The following is an 18,829-nucleotide window of genomic DNA, read 5'->3' as shown; positions in this document are numbered from 1 at the left end:
TTCTCCCCGTTGTAAGGTATCTTTCGTATTAAAATATGACATTATTATAATTAGATTAAGTTTAACATAAATAAGTTTTGTCCATTTTATACGTCGTTACTTTAGTTATACACCGTGATTTTTTAGTCGTCTTACAAAAGCAGCCTAGTTCATGTATCCGACGTAAAATACCCCTAGGCGCGATTGTTATTTTTTTTATCATCAACTAAGATAATAAGTACGAAGAAAATTAAACAAGAGATATCTGAAATATACTCTTAAAAATGAAATAAAATAAGATAATGAAATGAAATAAGGCGAAAGCAGGACAGTTCTCTGAAGTTTCAGAATGCCTGGGAAGTGATACATTGAATAAGAATAGAAAATGAATCTAAGACCTCGAATAAACAAGGCAATTGCACGGATAACCGAGTGGTTATAGGTCATCACGCCGTGTATTAGTTTCGATCCCCGCCTAGGACAAGCATTTGTGTGAACCACGAATGCTTGTCCTGAGTCTGGGTGTCTTTGTGCATGACTTGAATGTTTGTGAAACCTCGATACAAGGATTAAATTCCTTAGTGTGGGAGTCGCTTTTTTTAAAAGAAAAGGCGGATTGCAAATTATCAATAGAGTCCAACAAGTGGCATTACAGCATCTGTAAACCAATAGACAATTTATAAGTGTTAGGTTATAAATGATGAAATATCTTCGATGTACAGAAGTGTCACTTATATTTGATTCAGCAAAGGGCCGATTTTTCAATCGCCTGATAACTTTTATTCGACGAAAATGTTTGACGTTTTGACAGCTTTTGTATAGAAAATAATGTCAACCGGTCATATTTATTCCTCTGATAGAAATTAACTGATGATTGAAAGATCGGCCCTAAATGAGCTGAACGACTTCTGTTTTTAACCTATTAGTTAATATATTAACTAAATAATCTTAAATTAAAACTTTCGTACATGTAATTAGACACTAGTTTTATACTGTAAGTAACTTATTGTATTTTGTATCTAGTCAATAAATTATACGGAATATTTCATAGTTGTTTATTTTCTTACGAGCCAATCGTATGAAGGCTGGATGCGGAAAGCGAAGGACCGGGTCTTGTAGCCCAACTGGTGGAAGGATTATTCCGCTATTTACAATGCTCGATAAATGAATGGCAATTGGATTAATTAATTGGACTGCATTTCCGATTACAATAATTGGAAATGCAGTCCAATTTACAATAATATCTAGTTTTATTACGGAGGCTCCGCTGTCTAGCAGTTTATCTGTCTGTCCGTCACCAGGCTGCATCTAATAAACCTTGATAGCTAAACAGTTGAAATGTTACTGTGAATTTTGCAAGTCCTACCCGCCAAGCACGGTAAACGTAGTTAGGTATAGCATTCTCGTAATTGGTACCTGTAATATACCTACTATTCTCAAAGTACCTAATTTATGATTTGGTTGTAAACAAATGGTTAAAATAAAACCCAAACTAAGCGTGACATTTTATTTACAAATATACCAACAATAAATAATAACATACAATTGAACACATTTTATTACAACATTTCTACTTATTGTACATTTAGGACAGGTTAGCTGTCAAAATATTTTTACGAAATGGCGGGAAAATACTACAGGTGTGTTTTGTATATTTTAAACCCGACGCAAAAAGAGAGCTTTTAAAAGTTCCTTTGAAGTGTTTGCCTTTCAAATTAGTTTGTTTTGTATTAAAGGTGAATTATGTGCGAGTGTTTTTTAGACATGTTTGAGGAAAATCGGTCGAGCCATTTCAAAGTGAATTGCTCAATCCGTACGGGAATTATAAAGTTACAGACATAGGTACCTACACGAAAGACTTTTAATAAGGTCGCTTTATTTTTATTTTTAACTGGTCAAAAAGGAAAATGCGAGGCGTGGTTTTAATAACATATTAAAAACTAAGACATCTAACACGCATTGTATAAAACTTAATAAATAATGTGCGGAAAATACTTCACTTAAAATATAAAAATGCAAAAACAACTAGGTATAATATTTGTATAGAAATCAGATCTCAACGTCATTGAAAATGCAATAAATTAATTTGAACTTATTTATTTGGTGATCATTGCTCGTTCTCTGTATGAGAGGCCTGCAGTGGGACAGTTACAGGCTGGTGTTATTAACAGCTTCGGTAATGGCGCCCCACCGTGGGGCAGCTCACAAGCGTGGTGATCAATGCTCGTTCTCTGTATGAGAGGCCTGCAGTGGGACAGTTACAGGCTGGTGTTATTAACAGCTTCGGTAATGGCGCCCCACCGTGGGGCAGCTCACAAGCGTGGTGATCAATGCTCGTTCTCTGTATGAGAGGCCTGCAGTGGGACAGTTACAGGCTGGTGTTATTAACAGCTTCGGTAATGGCGCCCCACCGTGGGGCAGCTCACAAGCGTGGTGATCAATGCTCGTTCTCTGTATGAGAGGCCTGCAGTGGGACAGTTACAGGCTGGTGTTATTAACAGCTTCGGTAATGGCGCCCCACCGTGGGGCAGATCACAAGCGCGGTGAACAATGCTTAATCTTTGTATTATTTTCTTGTTTGGCCCGTGATATCTAAATTGACTTAATACTATGACTAATATGGCATGGCCTCTGGTGTAATAAATAGCCTAAACAAGTGACATTTATAGAATTGTACGCGTCCTTTGAATCGCCCATGATTTTAAATATATTCCTTATGAAGTTTCCTGGGTTACCGTAGACCTCTGACGTGACTTAACACACTCTTAAAAAAATCGCTTCTTTCCGATTTTCTCAGGATATTTGCTAGTCAATCTTAAGCACCTGTCAATTACTTTGTAATACGCACTTAACTAAACATTGCATAGCAGTATTAGAACCTACATCCATAGACATGCTATCAATATTCCTCGCTAAAACAAAAAAAAATATTTCTGTCTCATTATACAAATGTCACTTGTCTCCGTGGGCGTGTCAGTCGGCCATTTTGTATTTATTCATCTTTTTTAGCACCCTTAGCATTCTTAGCTGACTTCGCGGTCGCGAGCTTCTCCTTGCACTGCTGGTAGATGCCGTCCAGATCGTAAGTAGCCTTCACGTTGTCTTTGGAGAACAGGAATCTGGGAGAAATAATATTATAAAAACATTTTTTTAAAGTATCATGGTTAAACCAATGTTATACAGTTTTTGTTACCAGGTGCTAAGGCATAAGTTTTGTTTGCGTGAAAAATGAAGTATACCTTTAGAAAGAAAAGGGTTTAGAAGGAAAAAATACTTTCCAGATTTCATGACGTCAGTTGATCAGATGCAGGTTATTTTTTTAATCGACTCCCGTATTAACGAATCCTTGTATCTCGAGGTGTTTTACAAACATTCAAGCCACATGCACAAAGACACCCAGACTCAGAACAAGCATTCGTGGATCACACAAACGCTTGTCCCATGTGGGGATCGAACCCCTGACACATTGCGCACAGTGGGTATAGTGTGCAGTGTGCTGACCTCAACCACTCTGTTATCGAATACCACCAGGATTTCTAAAATGGTGGTTAAAATAGTTTATTTACAATATAAGTTTTCATGCAGTATTAAGTTTTCTACTTACGTCTTCAGCTTGCCGGTGTGGTCAGCATCAGGTCTCTGGATCTGCAGCTTGCCATCTGTGAACAGCAGGAGAGTCGGCAGCTGCCGGCTGGTGGGGCCGTCCTGCACCCTGAACTTCTGTGCTGAGCCAGGGTATCTGGAAAAAATCACCAGCATATTACTCAATGACAGCACGGATAGCCGAGTGGTTGAGGTCACCACGCCAAACACACTGAGCGTGGCTTGTAGAGTTTAATACCCGCGTAGGACAAGCGTTTGTGTGATCCACGAATGCTTGTCCTGAGTCTGGGTGTCTTTGTGTATGTGAACTTGAATGCTATTGAAACCCGCGCGACACAAGGATTAAATTCCTTGGTGCGGGAGTCGTTTTAAAAAATTACCTGCATGTAACAAATTAACTTCATTAAATAAGAAGGCATTGTTTTCTGTCAAATCAATTAATTTTATGTAATTTGTCTTTCTTTTCTTATTTCTTATGTATAACCAGGACCAAAGCGCCTTGTAAAAATCCTACTGCCTACTTATATTATAAACGCGAAGGCTTTACATAGTTTATATTGCGGGAGCAGTGTTTTTTATTAATAAATTACTATTAAAGTCACTTGAAAAATAATTATATCCTCAACGTACCTGCCAACATCAAGCTTGCCAAACTTGAAGTTGTCCAGCGCGTAGCTGGCGGACAGTTCAGCGAAGACGGGCGCGAAGTTGACGCAGGCGGGGTGCCACACCGCGTACAGACACACCAGCCACGTCACGCCGCGCTGCTTCAACTCCTCGTCCAGGGAGTCAGGGCCTGGTGGGGGGGGGGTTTGTATTTAATCTATTTATATATGCGAGTATATATGAAAATGAATTGCTGCTCATTATTCTCGCTAAAACTCGAGAACGGCTGATCAGATTTGACTGGTCTTTAAATATTCGTGGAAATCCAGGGAAGGTTTATGAAACGGTAAGAAAATTTGAAAAAAATGCGGTAGGGAGGAAAAAACTCTCTAAAATAACCACGAGACCGGGTACTACGCGGGTGAAAGCGCGGAAAACAACTAGTAAGAATATAAATGTATTTTTTTTTTTATAATGGTGTATAATAATGGGAATGATGTAATTTTTTTTCAGTGTCCTTCATGTTATTTAGGTGTTGAGTATGGCTGAGGATGGGTAAAGGGAAAGAGGACGACCAAAGAAACGATGAATGGATCGAAAAGGATAATATGGCTGCAAAGAGTGTTTCTTGTGAGATAACGTCAGATAGAAATTAGAAAGGTATGGAAGATGTTGCGGCAACCCCAAATAAAAATTGGGATACAGGCAGGGGAATGATGATTATGAATAACTATTTTTATTTTGTCCCGCAAATATATTATTTTTAAACAAACTGTGTCCAGGCCCTCTGCCACAGGCACATAAAATCAGGATAAAGACTATCCTTTGTCAACTCCATACTAAGTTCCTTCCAAATCTGTTCAGTAATTTATGTGTGAAAGAGTTTCAAAGAAAGAATATAAAAGAATTGAAACAAATTTTTAATTTTCGTAGGATATATTACCTCGGAAGTATGTAACACACTCCTTGCCCCGGTACGCTGGCTCCGGGATGATGAGGGCTGCGAGGATGATAATAGCTCCAAATGGGAGACCATATCTGTCAAACAAGTGCAATATTAATAAGAATGTTATAAAGAACGTGGCTGTATGTTGTGGTTAGCATTGCCTGAAATTTTGATTTTCGAGAAAAAAAAAAATACTCTTTTCCTACTTTATGCTAAATTTTCATCAACAATGTTTCAAAATTCTACTTTTACAACATAATGGCTATGGTGCAAGAACTCGATTGGTATATTGTGCTTGATTTTTTGAATCTAAGTAACAACGGGATTTCTCAATTCAGGTTCTAATGTGGTAAGAATTTAATATTACTGTTTCAAAAGTCCTATTCAAACTAAAAGGGTGGTTGGATAACTATAAAGTTATGTTTAGTCATAGGGTACTTTCAAGTGACACAAATAAGGTGTTAAAATGTTACTGCTAAGTTGCTAATTGAGTATATCATCTTGTGTAGAGTAGTGATGATTATACACGGTGATTTTTTAGTCGTCTTACAAAAGGAGCCCAGTCCATGTATCCGACGTAAAATACCCCTAGGCGCGATTATTATTTTTTTATCATCAACTAAGACAATAAGTACGAAGAAAAATCTGAAAATACTCTTAAAAATTTTAAAAACGCCGCGGCCCTGCGCCCCTCACTATTGTTACAAGGCTTGGACCGCACTCGCAACAGAGCTGTGTTTCTAAAAAACTACGAATTGCATCATAATATTCAATAAAAATTGAATTTTAAATTTATTCAAATCTCATAAATACCTATTTTAGTATCATGAATGTGTTCTAGTCATTGGATACATGAACTGGGCTGCTTTTGTAAGACGACTAAAAATCACCGTGTATAAATGTGAATAAACTATGCAAAACTATTCAAACAAACTTTATTATATATAACTTAAAGAACTTTCCTACAATAATAAATACGAAAGTTGTTATTTTATTAGTTTTCTTAGGCCCTATTTTTAAAAAACGGGAAGTTAAGCTTCTTACGGGTATTGGTCAGTGGGTCATCTTAGGGGCGGAGATTAATTATTATTTAACTTGCGTCATAAAAACAAGGCAAACTAAACCACAAGGCGCAGATAGTTTTATAAATAAATAATTTACATAGACTCACCTTATATCAGCGTAAAACCAAAGAATTAAGTTCGCTATTTTCGTGTACATGAATGAAGAAGACAAATAGTTGATCATAGTCAAACTCCCGGTCTTTCGAGACCTCAACATAACAACTATAATTAAGAAAAATAGGATTTCCGTTTCTCGATTGTCTAATTCACATGACGAACTTGGGAACATAAATGTACATGCTGGACTCGTAAGCTTGCACGCAACATACGAAACACTTAACAAAATATTAAACCAATAATATGGCTTCAATAATTGACGTAAATCGTTCTTATAAGACATGTCTTTTAGTTAAATTTTAACAATTTAAATACGAGACGGATTCAGGTCGCCGCGGTAGTTAAAAACTGACATAAAACCTCCTTGCAGTGTCTGATTATAAATATAGCTACACAATGACAGCAGGACGGAGTGATACGAAAGATATTAAGAGTGACAGAGAGAGAGCACAGAGTTAGTTAAATGAAATTTGACAGATCATTTATTCGCGGGAGCCGTTTACGAAGCCACTTAGCGTGGCTTATTTAACAATAGTTTGATTAGAAATTAATAATTGCAATTATTATAGAAACCGCGTAACGAGAAGGTAACGTGAAATTGTTTTAAAATACAGTAGACTGTGTCTCACGAGTTAAGTCCCGCCCGCGGGTGCGTCGCTAGTATCTAAGCCAGTGTATCAATTTAGTATCGAAATATTTTAGTTCCCACTATTTTCCGGGAGATATCTCGTAAGACAGAGTTTGCATCAAGTTGCTAGAGTTGTGGTGAGCCCACTCCCGTGACTTTAACTCGGGAATTCAACAGAGCCAAGGCCATTTTTGTCGGAGGAAGTCAGACATACCCCGACCCTGACTCTCGGCATGGGTTGAAGTCGTAAGCGATTCGAAAACGAAAAAGGGTATAAATAATAGAAACACCAATACAATATCAATAATATATTTATATTGTTCTCGTTATCTACTATTAACAAATATTCGATTATTATGCCTACAAATATATATATTGTTATCTTGGTACCTAAAATCAGATCTATAAAAATACTTTACTTAGCTTTCTTAAGAATTATGGTATAAAATAAGGTTTGAAGCACCCCACCGTGGGGCAGCTCACAAGCGTGGTGATCAATGCTCGTTCTCTGTATGAGAGGCCTGCAGTGGGACAGTTACAGGCTGGTGTTATTAACAGCTTCGGTAATGGCGCCCCACCGTGGGGCAGCTCACAAGCGCGGTGATCAATGCTCGTTCTCTGTATGAGAGGCCTGCAGTGGGACAGTTACAGGCTGGTGTTATTAACAGCTTCGGTAATGGCGCCCCACCGTGGGGCAGCTCACAAGCGTGGTGATCAATGCTCGTTCTCTGTATGAGAGGCCTGCAGTGGGACAGTTACAGGCTGGTGTTATTAACAGCTTCGGTAATGGCGCCCCACCGTGGGGCAGCTCACAAGCGTGGTGATCAATGCTCGTTCTCTGTATGAGAGGCCTGCAGTGGGACAGTTACAGGCTGGTGTTATCGACAGCTTCGGTAATGGCGCCCCACCGTGGGGCAGCTCACAAGCGTGGTGATCAATGCTCGTTCTCTGTATGAGAGGCCTGCAGTGGGACAGTTACAGGCTGGTGTTATTAACAGCTTCGGTAATGGCGCCCCACCGTGGGGCAGCTCACAAGCGCGGTGATCAATGCTCGTTCTCTGTATGAGAGGCCTGCAGTGGGACAGTTACAGGCTGGTGTTATCGACAGCTTCGGTAATGGCGCCCCACCGTGGGGCAGCTCACAAGCGTGGTGATCAATGCTCGTTCTCTGTATGAGAGGCCTGCAGTGGGACAGTTACAGGCTGGCGTTATTAACAGCTTCGGTAATGGCGCCCCACCGTGGGGCAGCTCACAAGCGCGGTGATCAATGCTCGTTCTCTGTATGAGAGGCCTGCAGTGGGACAGTTACAGGCTGGTGTTATCGACAGCTTCGGTAATGGCGCCCCACCGTGGGGCAGCTCACAGGCGTGGTGATCAATGCTCGTTCTCGGTATGAGAGGCCTGCAGTGGGACAGTTACAGGCTGGTGTGGTGTTATTAACAGCTTCGTTAATGGCGCCCCACCGTGAGGCAACAATTTAACTTTGAAGCTTCTGCTTATAATATCTCATTATCATGAACGACAGTTATTTTTAGCTTATGTTTAGGCCAAGTCAGAGTGATAGGCAAGCTGGGTGGTTCCGTAGCTTGTGTCTCGTCGTCGCTGTCTGGTTCCGAGTCGGAATCCGCCAGCTTCGTGAAACGTGAGACCTGTTTGGACATGTCCTCGGCTAAATCCTTCGGTATAACTACCTGTGAACATTGAAAATATATTTTTATTAGCTTACTTAATAAGTGTCATCGGTGAAGGTGAGCGGAAACAGATTATTGACACAATTTCTTCCTTCTTCCTTCCTTGTCGTTACACTCTTGCCAGAGTGGTCGTGGTCGTCACGTCAGGGGTGGTGGCAAGCTTTACAATCCGCCGCCATTCCTCCCGCACTGCAGTTCGCCTTGTGCATTCATGTAGAGGAATTCATTGACACAATACATAAATCAATTTTATCTTTTGCCATATCAATGCTGCCATGATAGTCCAAAGAAGTAGTTTATTATTAAACTCTCTCTCTCTCTCGTTGTTCTTCAAGAGTCATGGTATATAGTTATTTTAGTGATTATTATAGTGGTTGGATTGCAGTTGGCATGCGTTCCGTGTGACTAGAACCTTAGGTGTCTAAAAAGTTTTTCTGTTCATTAGAAACCTCACTAAAAACAGCTACATTGATCTTCATCCCAAGCAAGACAACATTAGGGATTTCAAAAGCTACTTTGTCCATTGGGACACTTACTTAATCCACTACGTTAATTTTGAACCAAAGACTGAATACCATTTCAAGGTATACCCTACCTGTAGCCAGGACTGCAGGGCCGCGTAGGGCCGCGCGGGCGAGGCGGCGGCGCCCGGCAGCGCGGCCGGCAGCAGCGTCAGCGCGCAGCCGCAGCCGCGCCACGTGAAGTGGCTGCCCTGCGACACGCGCCCGCTGCGGGGAGGGAGGGTTAGGTACCGGCACGGACCTTGAGCGCGAGGCGGAACAGTGGGGAACGCTTTGCGCATCGTAAAATAAAACGCCAATCAATTGTGCGTATTCGTCGTCTTGAGGTGCATGCAACTGCAGCAAAGAACGAATTTCAACCTATCCCTCATGTCGGCTATGACGCGATGCGCTGCGAGACACTCCCTGCACTGTAGTCCGCCCCGCGCCTCACTTCATACCGCAAAAGGGACACAAACAATCACTTCTGCGCAGGTCAGCGCTCAAGATCCGTGCCGGTAACTATAATATGTCGTGCGAGGATATCCGCTGAGTTACCACCAAAGCTGTGCTGATCGAGGCGAGGTGAATGAAGCGATTCTGTTGATACTTCAAAAACCCATCCTTGGCACTGGATAGAAACGCAGCCTTAGACCCTCATCATCAGCCTTGTCCCAACTACGTTGGGGTCGGCTTCCAGTCTAACTACCAGTGATTATAGAGCGACTGCCTATCTGACCTCCTCAACCCAGTTACCTGGGCAACACGATACCCCTTAGTTACGACTGGTTGTCAGACTTTCTATCTTCTGACTACCCGTAATTCTTGTCAAAGATGTGTTAATAGCAGTCGAGACCCACAATCTACACAGAGAAACTCGTTGTGACTAAGATTGTCACCCATCCACGAGCCGACCATATCAAGTGTAGCTTAACCTGCGATTGACCAATTTGTGCAGTTGTAGTTTAGCCACGAGTTACACAATTTAAAGTTAAATAGTTATCTTACTTGATAGCCAGCGGCAGTAAGCTCGCGCCTTCAGCGTTCAGCACAATGTGGACGCCTTCTAGATATTCTACGTCGCTCTCACCACGCCACGAACCCTGAGAAAATAATGGTTATTATATCTATACTAATATATAAAGCTGAAGAGTTTGTTTGTTTGTTTGAACGCGCTAATCTCAGGAACTACTAGTTCGATTTGAAAAAATATTTTTGAGTTGAATAGAACATTTATCAAGGAAGGCTATATAACATCACGCTGCGACTAATAGGAGCGAAGATACAATGGAAAATGTGGAAAAAACGGGGAAATTTCTAACCACGTGGACGAAGTCGCGGGCAACAGCTAGTAAATTATAACCGTTTTTTGTTGAAAGAAAAGTCGATTTACGAAATTTGACTCGCCAAAAAACTATACATCGTGATTTTTCTGTCGTCTTACAAAAGCAGCCCAGTTCATGTACCCAATGACTAGAACATGTTCATGATAAAAAAATAGGTATTTATGAGATTTGAATAAATTTAAAATGCAATTTTTATTCAATATTATAATTATTAATATTGCAATTCGTAGTTTTTTAAAAACACAGTTCTGTTGCGAGCGCGGTCGGCGGCGTTTTTATCATTTTTAAGAGTATATTTCAGATTTCTCTTGTTTAATTTTCTTCGTACTTATTATCTGAGTTGATGATAAAAAAATAATAATCGCGCCTAGAGGTACTTTACGTCGGATACATGAACTGGGCTACTTTTGTAAGACGACAAAAAAATCACCGTGTATACTGTGTAACTTCAACGAGTTTTTGTTGTGCTCTCAAGTATCATACATAAAGCATAGCAAAGTCGATATTTTTTAAAAAGATTTGAATGATTTTTGGAGCTGACTGCTTTTGTGTCACATTGTGTTTCGTGTGAGGATGATTTATTATTAAATGACGCAACAATTTACTCACACGAATTAACGGAGATCGCCCCACTAGTTTTGGACCCAACTGGACTGATTGATCCTAATCCAATATATAAAATTCCCGTGTCACGATGTTAGTTACCGTACTTCTCCGAAACGGCTTAACCGATTTTTATGAAATTTTGTATACCTATTGGGTAGGTCTGAGAATAGAACAACATCTATTTTTCATAGCCCTAAGTGATAAGGGTTGCTCACACTAAAAAAAAAAAATTTTTTATGGAAGGATTTTTTATTATTTACTTTTTATAATGTGGCATTAAGAAATATATACAACTAAAAATAATTTATTAGGCAAAACAACGTTTGCTGGGTCAGCTAGTAATATTATAAACGCAAAAGTTTGCATGTATGGATGTTTGTTCCTCTTTCAATCAAAAATCACTGGACGGATTTAGGCGAAACTTTGTACACAGTTTATAACCAGGATTAACACATTAGATATTTATCCCGATTTTATGTTCCTGTGGGATCATTTTCGATTTAAAGCGGGCGGTTCCGCGGGCTACACCTAGTAATATAATATTTTAAATGTAGTTTACCTGCATTAATTCCGGTATCTGTGGCAGAGCTCGTTCCATGCTTGACATTTCAAAGCTATCTGTTGACATGTGCCCTGTCGATATAAAATATGTTTATAGGATACACTTGTACAAATAAATAATAATTTAAATAACATTTTAATAAGTTTGTGAGGCGGATACATAGTTATTTATTTAATAACGCATAAATTTAAATAAATTTATCGGGATCAAAACTAGTTTTTATTTCAAATAGGCCGTTTGCCAGGCACTTCTAAAACATTGGCAATAACATGACATGACTTTTTGGATCCGAAGACGTTCCAAAATGTCATTTCTAGACTTATTATTGTAACTTTTTGAAAACGCCTGGAATTATCTATACTAATATATAAAGCTGAAGAGTTTGTTTGTTTGTTTGAACGCGCTACTCTCAGGACCCACTGGTTTAAATTGAAAAAATCTTTTTGTGTTGAATAGACCACTCATCGAGGTAGGCTTCAGGCTATAAACCATCACGCTGCGATTAATAGGAGCGAAGATACAATGGAAAATTTGAAAAAAAGCAGGGCGGGTATAAATCATAACTTATATCTTCTACCCACGGGGACGAAGTCGCGGGCAACAGCTAGTAAAATAATATTATGATAACTTTTGTGAAGCGGATACTGGTCGCTCGACTAGTTTCGGACCCAACTGGATTTCTTAATCATGAGCTGACGCCGAGGTAACGCGGCTTATGTTCGTAATTAAGAAGATAGCAACATTATTGTCGGCTAGGATTGGAGATTACGTCACTCTTTCACTCTTTAACAAGTAAAAGAAATAAACATATTTTAATTTTGTAATATTACATACTTTCCCAATTTCTTGAATTGTTAATTTTTCAACTACATTAAGGAATGTCTCGTATCGCGGTGTGGTTTCACAAACATTCAAGTCACATGCGCAAAGACACCCAGACTCAGAACAAGCATTCGTGAATCACACAAATGCTTGTCCTACGCGGGTTTCGAACCTGCATCACTTCTCGTACAGTGGCTTCGGCATGGTGACCTCAACCACACGGCTATCCGTACAGACAACATATATTCCTACCTTCGGGACCACTCCTATCAGTCATAGAAGTAAGGCCTCTTTGTAACGTCTCTTTGATCTGCTGCTCGACAGACGCGGGGAGGTGTGAGGGAGACGACGGCTGCTCCTCCGACACTGGCTAGAGAGGGACAACAATATTTTGACACTATTATTTGATATATTTCTTTTTACTACGGGTATAGTATGTGTCGTATTGTGACTGGTAATGGAAATCTTATTTATTCTGTAGTTACAGGGTTGAGTCTAGGAAGTCTAGTCAGGAATGTTTAGTTTAATGATTGCTTATACGAATGGAATATTTGTGGAAAAGTTATAAGGGTCAAAGAATACCGCCTTGAGGAACTCCCTGTTTAGATTATTTTACAAAATTTTCGGTAATTTTAACTACAGTTCAATGAATGTAATGTAATGTGTATTTAAAGAGCTATACATGCATTTAAAATTTCAGAGGTTTATAGTTTACAATTTTAATTGAATTATTCAATTACAAAGCTAATTAACAGTATCAAACGCTTTATACAAAACTCTTTCCAACTCAAGGATTTTAAAATCACTAAATTTAGTTCTCTGAGAATATGATTTATTAACATTCCTGAATTGAACTTAGACTGGTAGCTGACCCCAACATAGTTGGGAAAAGGCTAGGCCGGTGATCAGCGTTGCCAGTTTTTTTTTTTGGATAAGTCGCTACTTTGGTACTTTTTGAGTGAAAATAGCGGGATTCTTCCGTCAGAAGCTATTTAAATTAAAGCGGAGGACATTTAAATTTCGTTATAAAATCGGGACGTCCGGCAACGCTGCCGGTGATAATGATGATTCCTGAATTTCCTTTGAGCCCAGCAGCGGCCCTCCCAGCCCCCACTCACCGGCGCCCAGGCCTGCCAGCGCAGCCTGGCGGACACTCCCGCGAGCGGCGCGGGCGCGGCGGGCGCGGCGGGCGCGGCGGCCGCACGCACGCGCACGCCGCGCGCTGACGAGCGGCGCGCCACGCGCGTCACCAGCCACGACCCGCCGCAACTGGTGGGGACACATATATCACTAAGGGCCAATTTTTCAATCGCCAGATGATAACTTTTATTCGACGAATATGATTGAAGTTTTGACAGCTTTTGTATAGAAAATATGTCAAACGGCCACATTTATTCCTCAGATAAAAGTTATCTGACGATTGAAAAATCGGGCCTTTGTAAACTTCGTCGTATGGTTGATGTACAACCAGGTGCCTTAAACATGATTTATACATAACATTCTCAAGTGTCTCAGTTTCCTAACGATGTCTTTTTTCATTTCTGTGTTATATGCACATGATAAAAATCCTTATAGATATATGGATGTGAACCTACGAACGATTTTGTAGGCAACGCTTATACCGGTATCACGATGTATTGGACATTCAAAAATGATTTTTGAACGTACAAAAATTTTGATGAAAAGATTTTGTCTCTCAGTCTGACCTCAGAACCTTAGCGTGTAAAATTTAATTTTGGCTGACCTTTTTAATATTTTAATAAACTATTTTGCGTTTAATCTAAATATAGTGTTGATTTATGAAAATACATTTCAACAATATTTCATAAATGATACAAGAATACTCACTTGGGATCTTCACCGATTAGTTTTAAAACTTCGAACCCGGACCCGCGCTGCGCTGCCTTCAATTCTCTGCCGGTGCAACCCACCACCTATGATAAGAAATAACCGTCCTAGTTACCTAATTACATAGTACACACTCTGCTTAATTTGAAAACCACGTTAAGATGCGAAAAAATCATTTATTTATTTAATTATCACACTAATCTACCATTACAGGTTACTTAACCTAATGCGGTAGCTAGGACTAAACAAAGGTCTAAGTATTTATGTGAACTAGGGTTTCAAAGAATGAATTATTATGCACATAGTTGCAGGTCTAAATTCCAGCAACTAACTCATATAAATAATAATCGATTACTGTCCGAAAAGGGGTTACAAATATACCAAAACTTTCGCTTTTACAATACTACTGACTGGCCTGTTGGTCTAGTGGTAAGTGGCCCTGACTGCGATACCGAAGGTCGTGGGTTCGATTCCCACCCAGGACAAATGTTTGTGTGATGACCACGATTATTTGTTCTGTGTCTGGGTGTAACTTATCTATATTATGTATGTATTTAGAAATGTATAACTATGTTTATCAGTTGTCTAGTATTCATAATACAAGATTTGCTTAGTTTGAGACTAGATGGCGTTGTGTGAAAGTTGTTGAATATTATATAATACCAGCTGTACATGCGATGACAACAACACAGACAAAAATACATTTTGCATAAATTCCCTGGACTTTCACGAATAACTCAAGACTAAAATAAGCCATATCGGTATACATAAGAAGACAACAGCGATATTGGTTTTTTAATTAACGTCTCCCGCATCAAGCAATTCAGTCGCGGGAGGTTTACAAATACAAACATAAAACTCGCACAAAGACACCCAGACTCAGAACAAGCATTCGTGGATCACACAAACGCTTGTCCTACGGGGATCGAACTAACACGTCGCGCAGTGGGTTTGGCGTGGTGACCTCAACCACTCGGCTATCCGTGCAGTCACATGTTTACCTGTAGAAACGTGACAGTCCCGTAGGGTCCCCGCGCGGGCGCTAGCTGTGGCTCGGCGGCCACCAGCAGGTGCCGCAGCCTGGCGCGGGCGGCGCCGTCCAGGGCGCGGTGCCAGGATATGTGGTCACCCGCACACAACTTGTTACCTGACAAACATACATATAGTTACCGGCACGGACCTTGAGCGCTGACCTTCACCTGCGCAGAAGTGATTGTTTGTGTCCCTTTTGCGGTATGAAGTGAGGCGCGGGCGGACTACAGTGCAGTGATTGTCCCGCAGCGCATCGCGTCATAGCCGAGATGACGGATGAGTTGAAATTCGTTCTTTGCTGCGGTTGCATGCACCACAAGACGACGAGTACGCACAATTGATTGGCGTTTTATTTAACGATGCGCAAAGCGATCCTCACTCTTCCGCCGAGCGCTCTAGATCCGTGCCGGTAACTATACCAGGTTAAGAGTGTGATATCAAAACTACATATTTACATAAAATGTTATCTTTGTGAATTCACTCAATGCACACGCAAAATAGGGATGATGTCTGGGTATAAAAAGAAAAAATCTCATTAGTCCCTCAGTTAGATAATTGAAAAGTATGAGACACGTATTTTTTCCTTTCCCAGAAAAACTAGAATTGACAAAGATTAACTGCTTTAATGTTTAGGAGAGGGGGCTTGTGACGTAACGATAGGTTACAATTAATTAAGTTTCATTCACTGTAATTTGGTCAATTTATGTTTGCGGGACAAAAAATACGTATCCATTGTTATACAATAAACTACATACAAGACGGACACTGCAAAAAAAAAAATTACATCATCCCTATTGTCAATGTCCTCTGCTACCAGGTTAAGAGTGCCTATCTTACCTGTAGTAAACACATATCTAGCTAGCGCCTGCAGCAGCGCGGCGGGCCACAGCGGCGGCTGCGCGGCGGCTTCAGCTGACAGTCTCATCGTCAGCTCGAAGCCGTAGCCCGAGGGCAGGTCGCGGGAGGTGGCGCGTGGGTGTACGCGCCCGTCGCCGTGTAGGTCGGAGAGACCGAAGCTGTGTGGGTTAAAGAATTGTAGTTTAAGGGCCTGTTTCACAACCGCCACGTAAGTTCCCATTAAATTACTTGACAGATTTTTTCACACAAAGAATGCCACATTTTTCTATTTATCTGCCAGGTAGCGGCTAATCAGAGATTGTGCAACAGGCGCTAAGAGCAGTTTTAAAAAAGCGGCTTTAGTATAGCTTGCGGTTTGTTTGCATGGTGTAATAAAAAAGACGGTCTTTGTAAGAGTATTAATAATATTTAGTTTCCCGACGTGTTTCCTAGTGAACTTGTGATGAAGGGTTCGCAATTCGAATCGATCGAGTTTCTAGAAAATTTGAATTTATTGTGTTAACGTTCGCGGTTAAAACTAGGACTACACATTTTTTTTTTAGTTTTAGGCAAATAGACCTATCCATCTAGATTGCTTACCTTTTTAAACTACCTAAACCAAATCGAGTATTGCTATTTAAAACCAATGACATTATCTAACTTGTACAATTATAAGTCAATTTAAAACTAAATGTTGTACCAACCTGACATAATGCCAGTGCGGCAGAATGTGTTCCTCCGGCTTCCCAGGGTTCCAATACATGCTGATGTAGTCCAGGGGGTCGTGACCACCTAACCTATAAAAACAAAACCGGTCAAGTGCGACTCGGACTCGCGATAACGAAGGGTCCGAACAAGAAAATGGAAAGCAATCTAACTTTCAGAGAAATATATCGCCCATATTTTTTCTTCTACGACTTGATGCTTAAATTCGTTTGAAATCGTAGTTTTATACACCGGTGCAGCTGTTTTACCAACTAAGCTGAGAAGGTCACTGACCTACAGTTAAAATCTGCCCATTACATCCTTATGATCCTTACTATCCTTACTAATCCTTACTACATCCCTACTAATATTATAAATGTGAAAGTAACTCTGTCTGTCAGTCTGTTACGCTTTCACGTCGAAACCACTGAACCGATTATAATGAAATTTGGTACAGAGATAGAGTTGACCTTGAGAAAGAACATAGGATAGTTTTTATCCCGAACTTTTGAAGAGTTCTCTTGGAAACGCGATATAACCGACATCGACGCGAACGAAGCCGCGGGCGAAAAGTTAGTATTTAATATTTTACCTATACCTTTCCTATTTGTATTTAATTACTAATAATATAGACATAACCCATGTGAAAAAAATATATACTCAATTTTACATCCTTTAATTTGTCATTTGGAGGTGTCATATGCACAGGTACCTATATATTTTTAAGTATAAAATATAACATACCAATATTTCAGCCTAGTGGTAACTTGCAGTGGGTTAGGCTGGTCTGGATACAGTCTCGAACATGCCTCACACAATGCTGCAACTCCCGCTGGAACTAAAGGATCTGCGGACAAGTATTATTAGAATTTCAGAACTATTTCTCATTGAAATAAGACTACTTTTACAGATTTTTTTGGATAATCTAGGTTCCTATTTATTTATTATCCATTTTAAACCCTTTGGTTAACATGACTACTTTTAGCAACAGAATTTATTTCAAATAATCAGGTTTTGATATTGGTAAATTAAATGGTTGGTTATATGGTATAAGGTAATAAAATACTTGGAACCCAGTAAAGTTTAGACAAAGGTAGGAACTGGGCAAATCCAATTACCAATCATTCATTGGCCATTGTAAATAGCAGTCCGATTTAAACACCTTCTTGTTTTCATTGAAAAGTCCTGGCACTTGGAAGCATGGAGTTAAATGGATTCCTTTGCCCAGATATGGAACATAGAATGAAAACAAAACAGAAAACACTAGTATTATAATTCTTGTACTTCTATAGTAAGTGAATACTCTTTTCGGAAAGTGTATTAATTAAAAAAAACAAACTTTCTCTTTCTCTGCTGCATTGTAACATATTAAAACCTTCTCTTTATCCGTCTTATTTACATTCTAAGCATACACCATGTACTTTATTCTTATGTATGATTCAGAATAATGATCATAAAACTGTTACCCTTTGCTGACATCAAGTTAAGCCAAAAAAGGAAGCAAGAATGGACATTCAAGTTAAAGGTAACAAAATTAACTTAAAACTTGAATGAAAATGATTTTAAAAGACGTAAAGTTAGGATGAATGACTAAATTCCTTTACCTGCCTGCCCCATCTCCTCCCTATCCATTTCCTGCGAGTTCCCTGGGACATTGTCAGCTGTTGCCGTAGGCTGCGCAGTCGCAACAAATGATAATGCACTGCTTTGGACAACTCCACTTGGCGGCGCAGCGCCTTGAGCACTGCTACTCGACATTATAATATAATTAGTTAACTTCTGATATGTTATTGTCTAAATTTAAGAGGTTTTAATAAAAGTTTAAGAAATATAGCTGTTTTGTGTGCAGTCTGTCCCGTAGTGTTTTCTGTTGAATTGTTTATTTATTTTTGTCGCATTTTGAGCATTGCATGAAAGCTCCTTATCACAACCTCATA

The 18,829-nt window shown here is 39.8% G+C and overlaps 2 protein-coding genes across 2 annotated transcripts; both read right to left on the bottom strand.

Moving 5' to 3' along the window:
* Positions 1–2,433: 2,433 nt before the first annotated feature.
* On the bottom strand, positions 2,434–6,727 carry LOC113507079 (thioredoxin-related transmembrane protein 2 homolog). Its single transcript, XM_026889930.1, has 5 exons — positions 6,306–6,727; positions 5,132–5,226; positions 4,213–4,378; positions 3,584–3,718; positions 2,434–3,098 (listed from the first exon to the last, which is right to left on the bottom strand). Exons 1-5 carry the CDS (start codon positions 6,596–6,598, stop codon positions 2,972–2,974), a joined length of 816 nt encoding a protein of 271 aa, XP_026745731.1. The 5' UTR covers positions 6,599–6,727; the 3' UTR covers positions 2,434–2,971.
* A 1,608-nt stretch (positions 6,728–8,335) lies between these two features.
* LOC113507076 (suppressor of fused homolog) lies at positions 8,336–18,788 on the bottom strand. Its single transcript, XM_026889928.1, has 12 exons — positions 18,497–18,788; positions 17,637–17,739; positions 16,892–16,984; positions 16,188–16,366; positions 15,320–15,465; positions 14,319–14,404; positions 13,589–13,739; positions 12,723–12,840; positions 11,646–11,719; positions 10,143–10,237; positions 9,230–9,362; positions 8,336–8,634 (listed from the first exon to the last, which is right to left on the bottom strand). The coding sequence occupies exons 1-12, from the start codon at positions 18,648–18,650 to the stop codon at positions 8,440–8,442; spliced, it is 1,527 nt and encodes a 508-aa protein (XP_026745729.1). The 5' UTR covers positions 18,651–18,788; the 3' UTR covers positions 8,336–8,439.
* Between the last annotated feature and the right edge of the window lie 41 nt (positions 18,789–18,829).

The sequence above is a fragment of the Trichoplusia ni genome, unplaced genomic scaffold (assembly GCF_003590095.1).
Source record: "Trichoplusia ni isolate ovarian cell line Hi5 unplaced genomic scaffold, tn1 tig00000572, whole genome shotgun sequence".
Lineage (NCBI taxonomy): Eukaryota > Metazoa > Arthropoda > Insecta > Lepidoptera > Noctuidae > Trichoplusia > Trichoplusia ni.
This window is presented reverse-complemented; position numbering and strand designations above follow the sequence as displayed.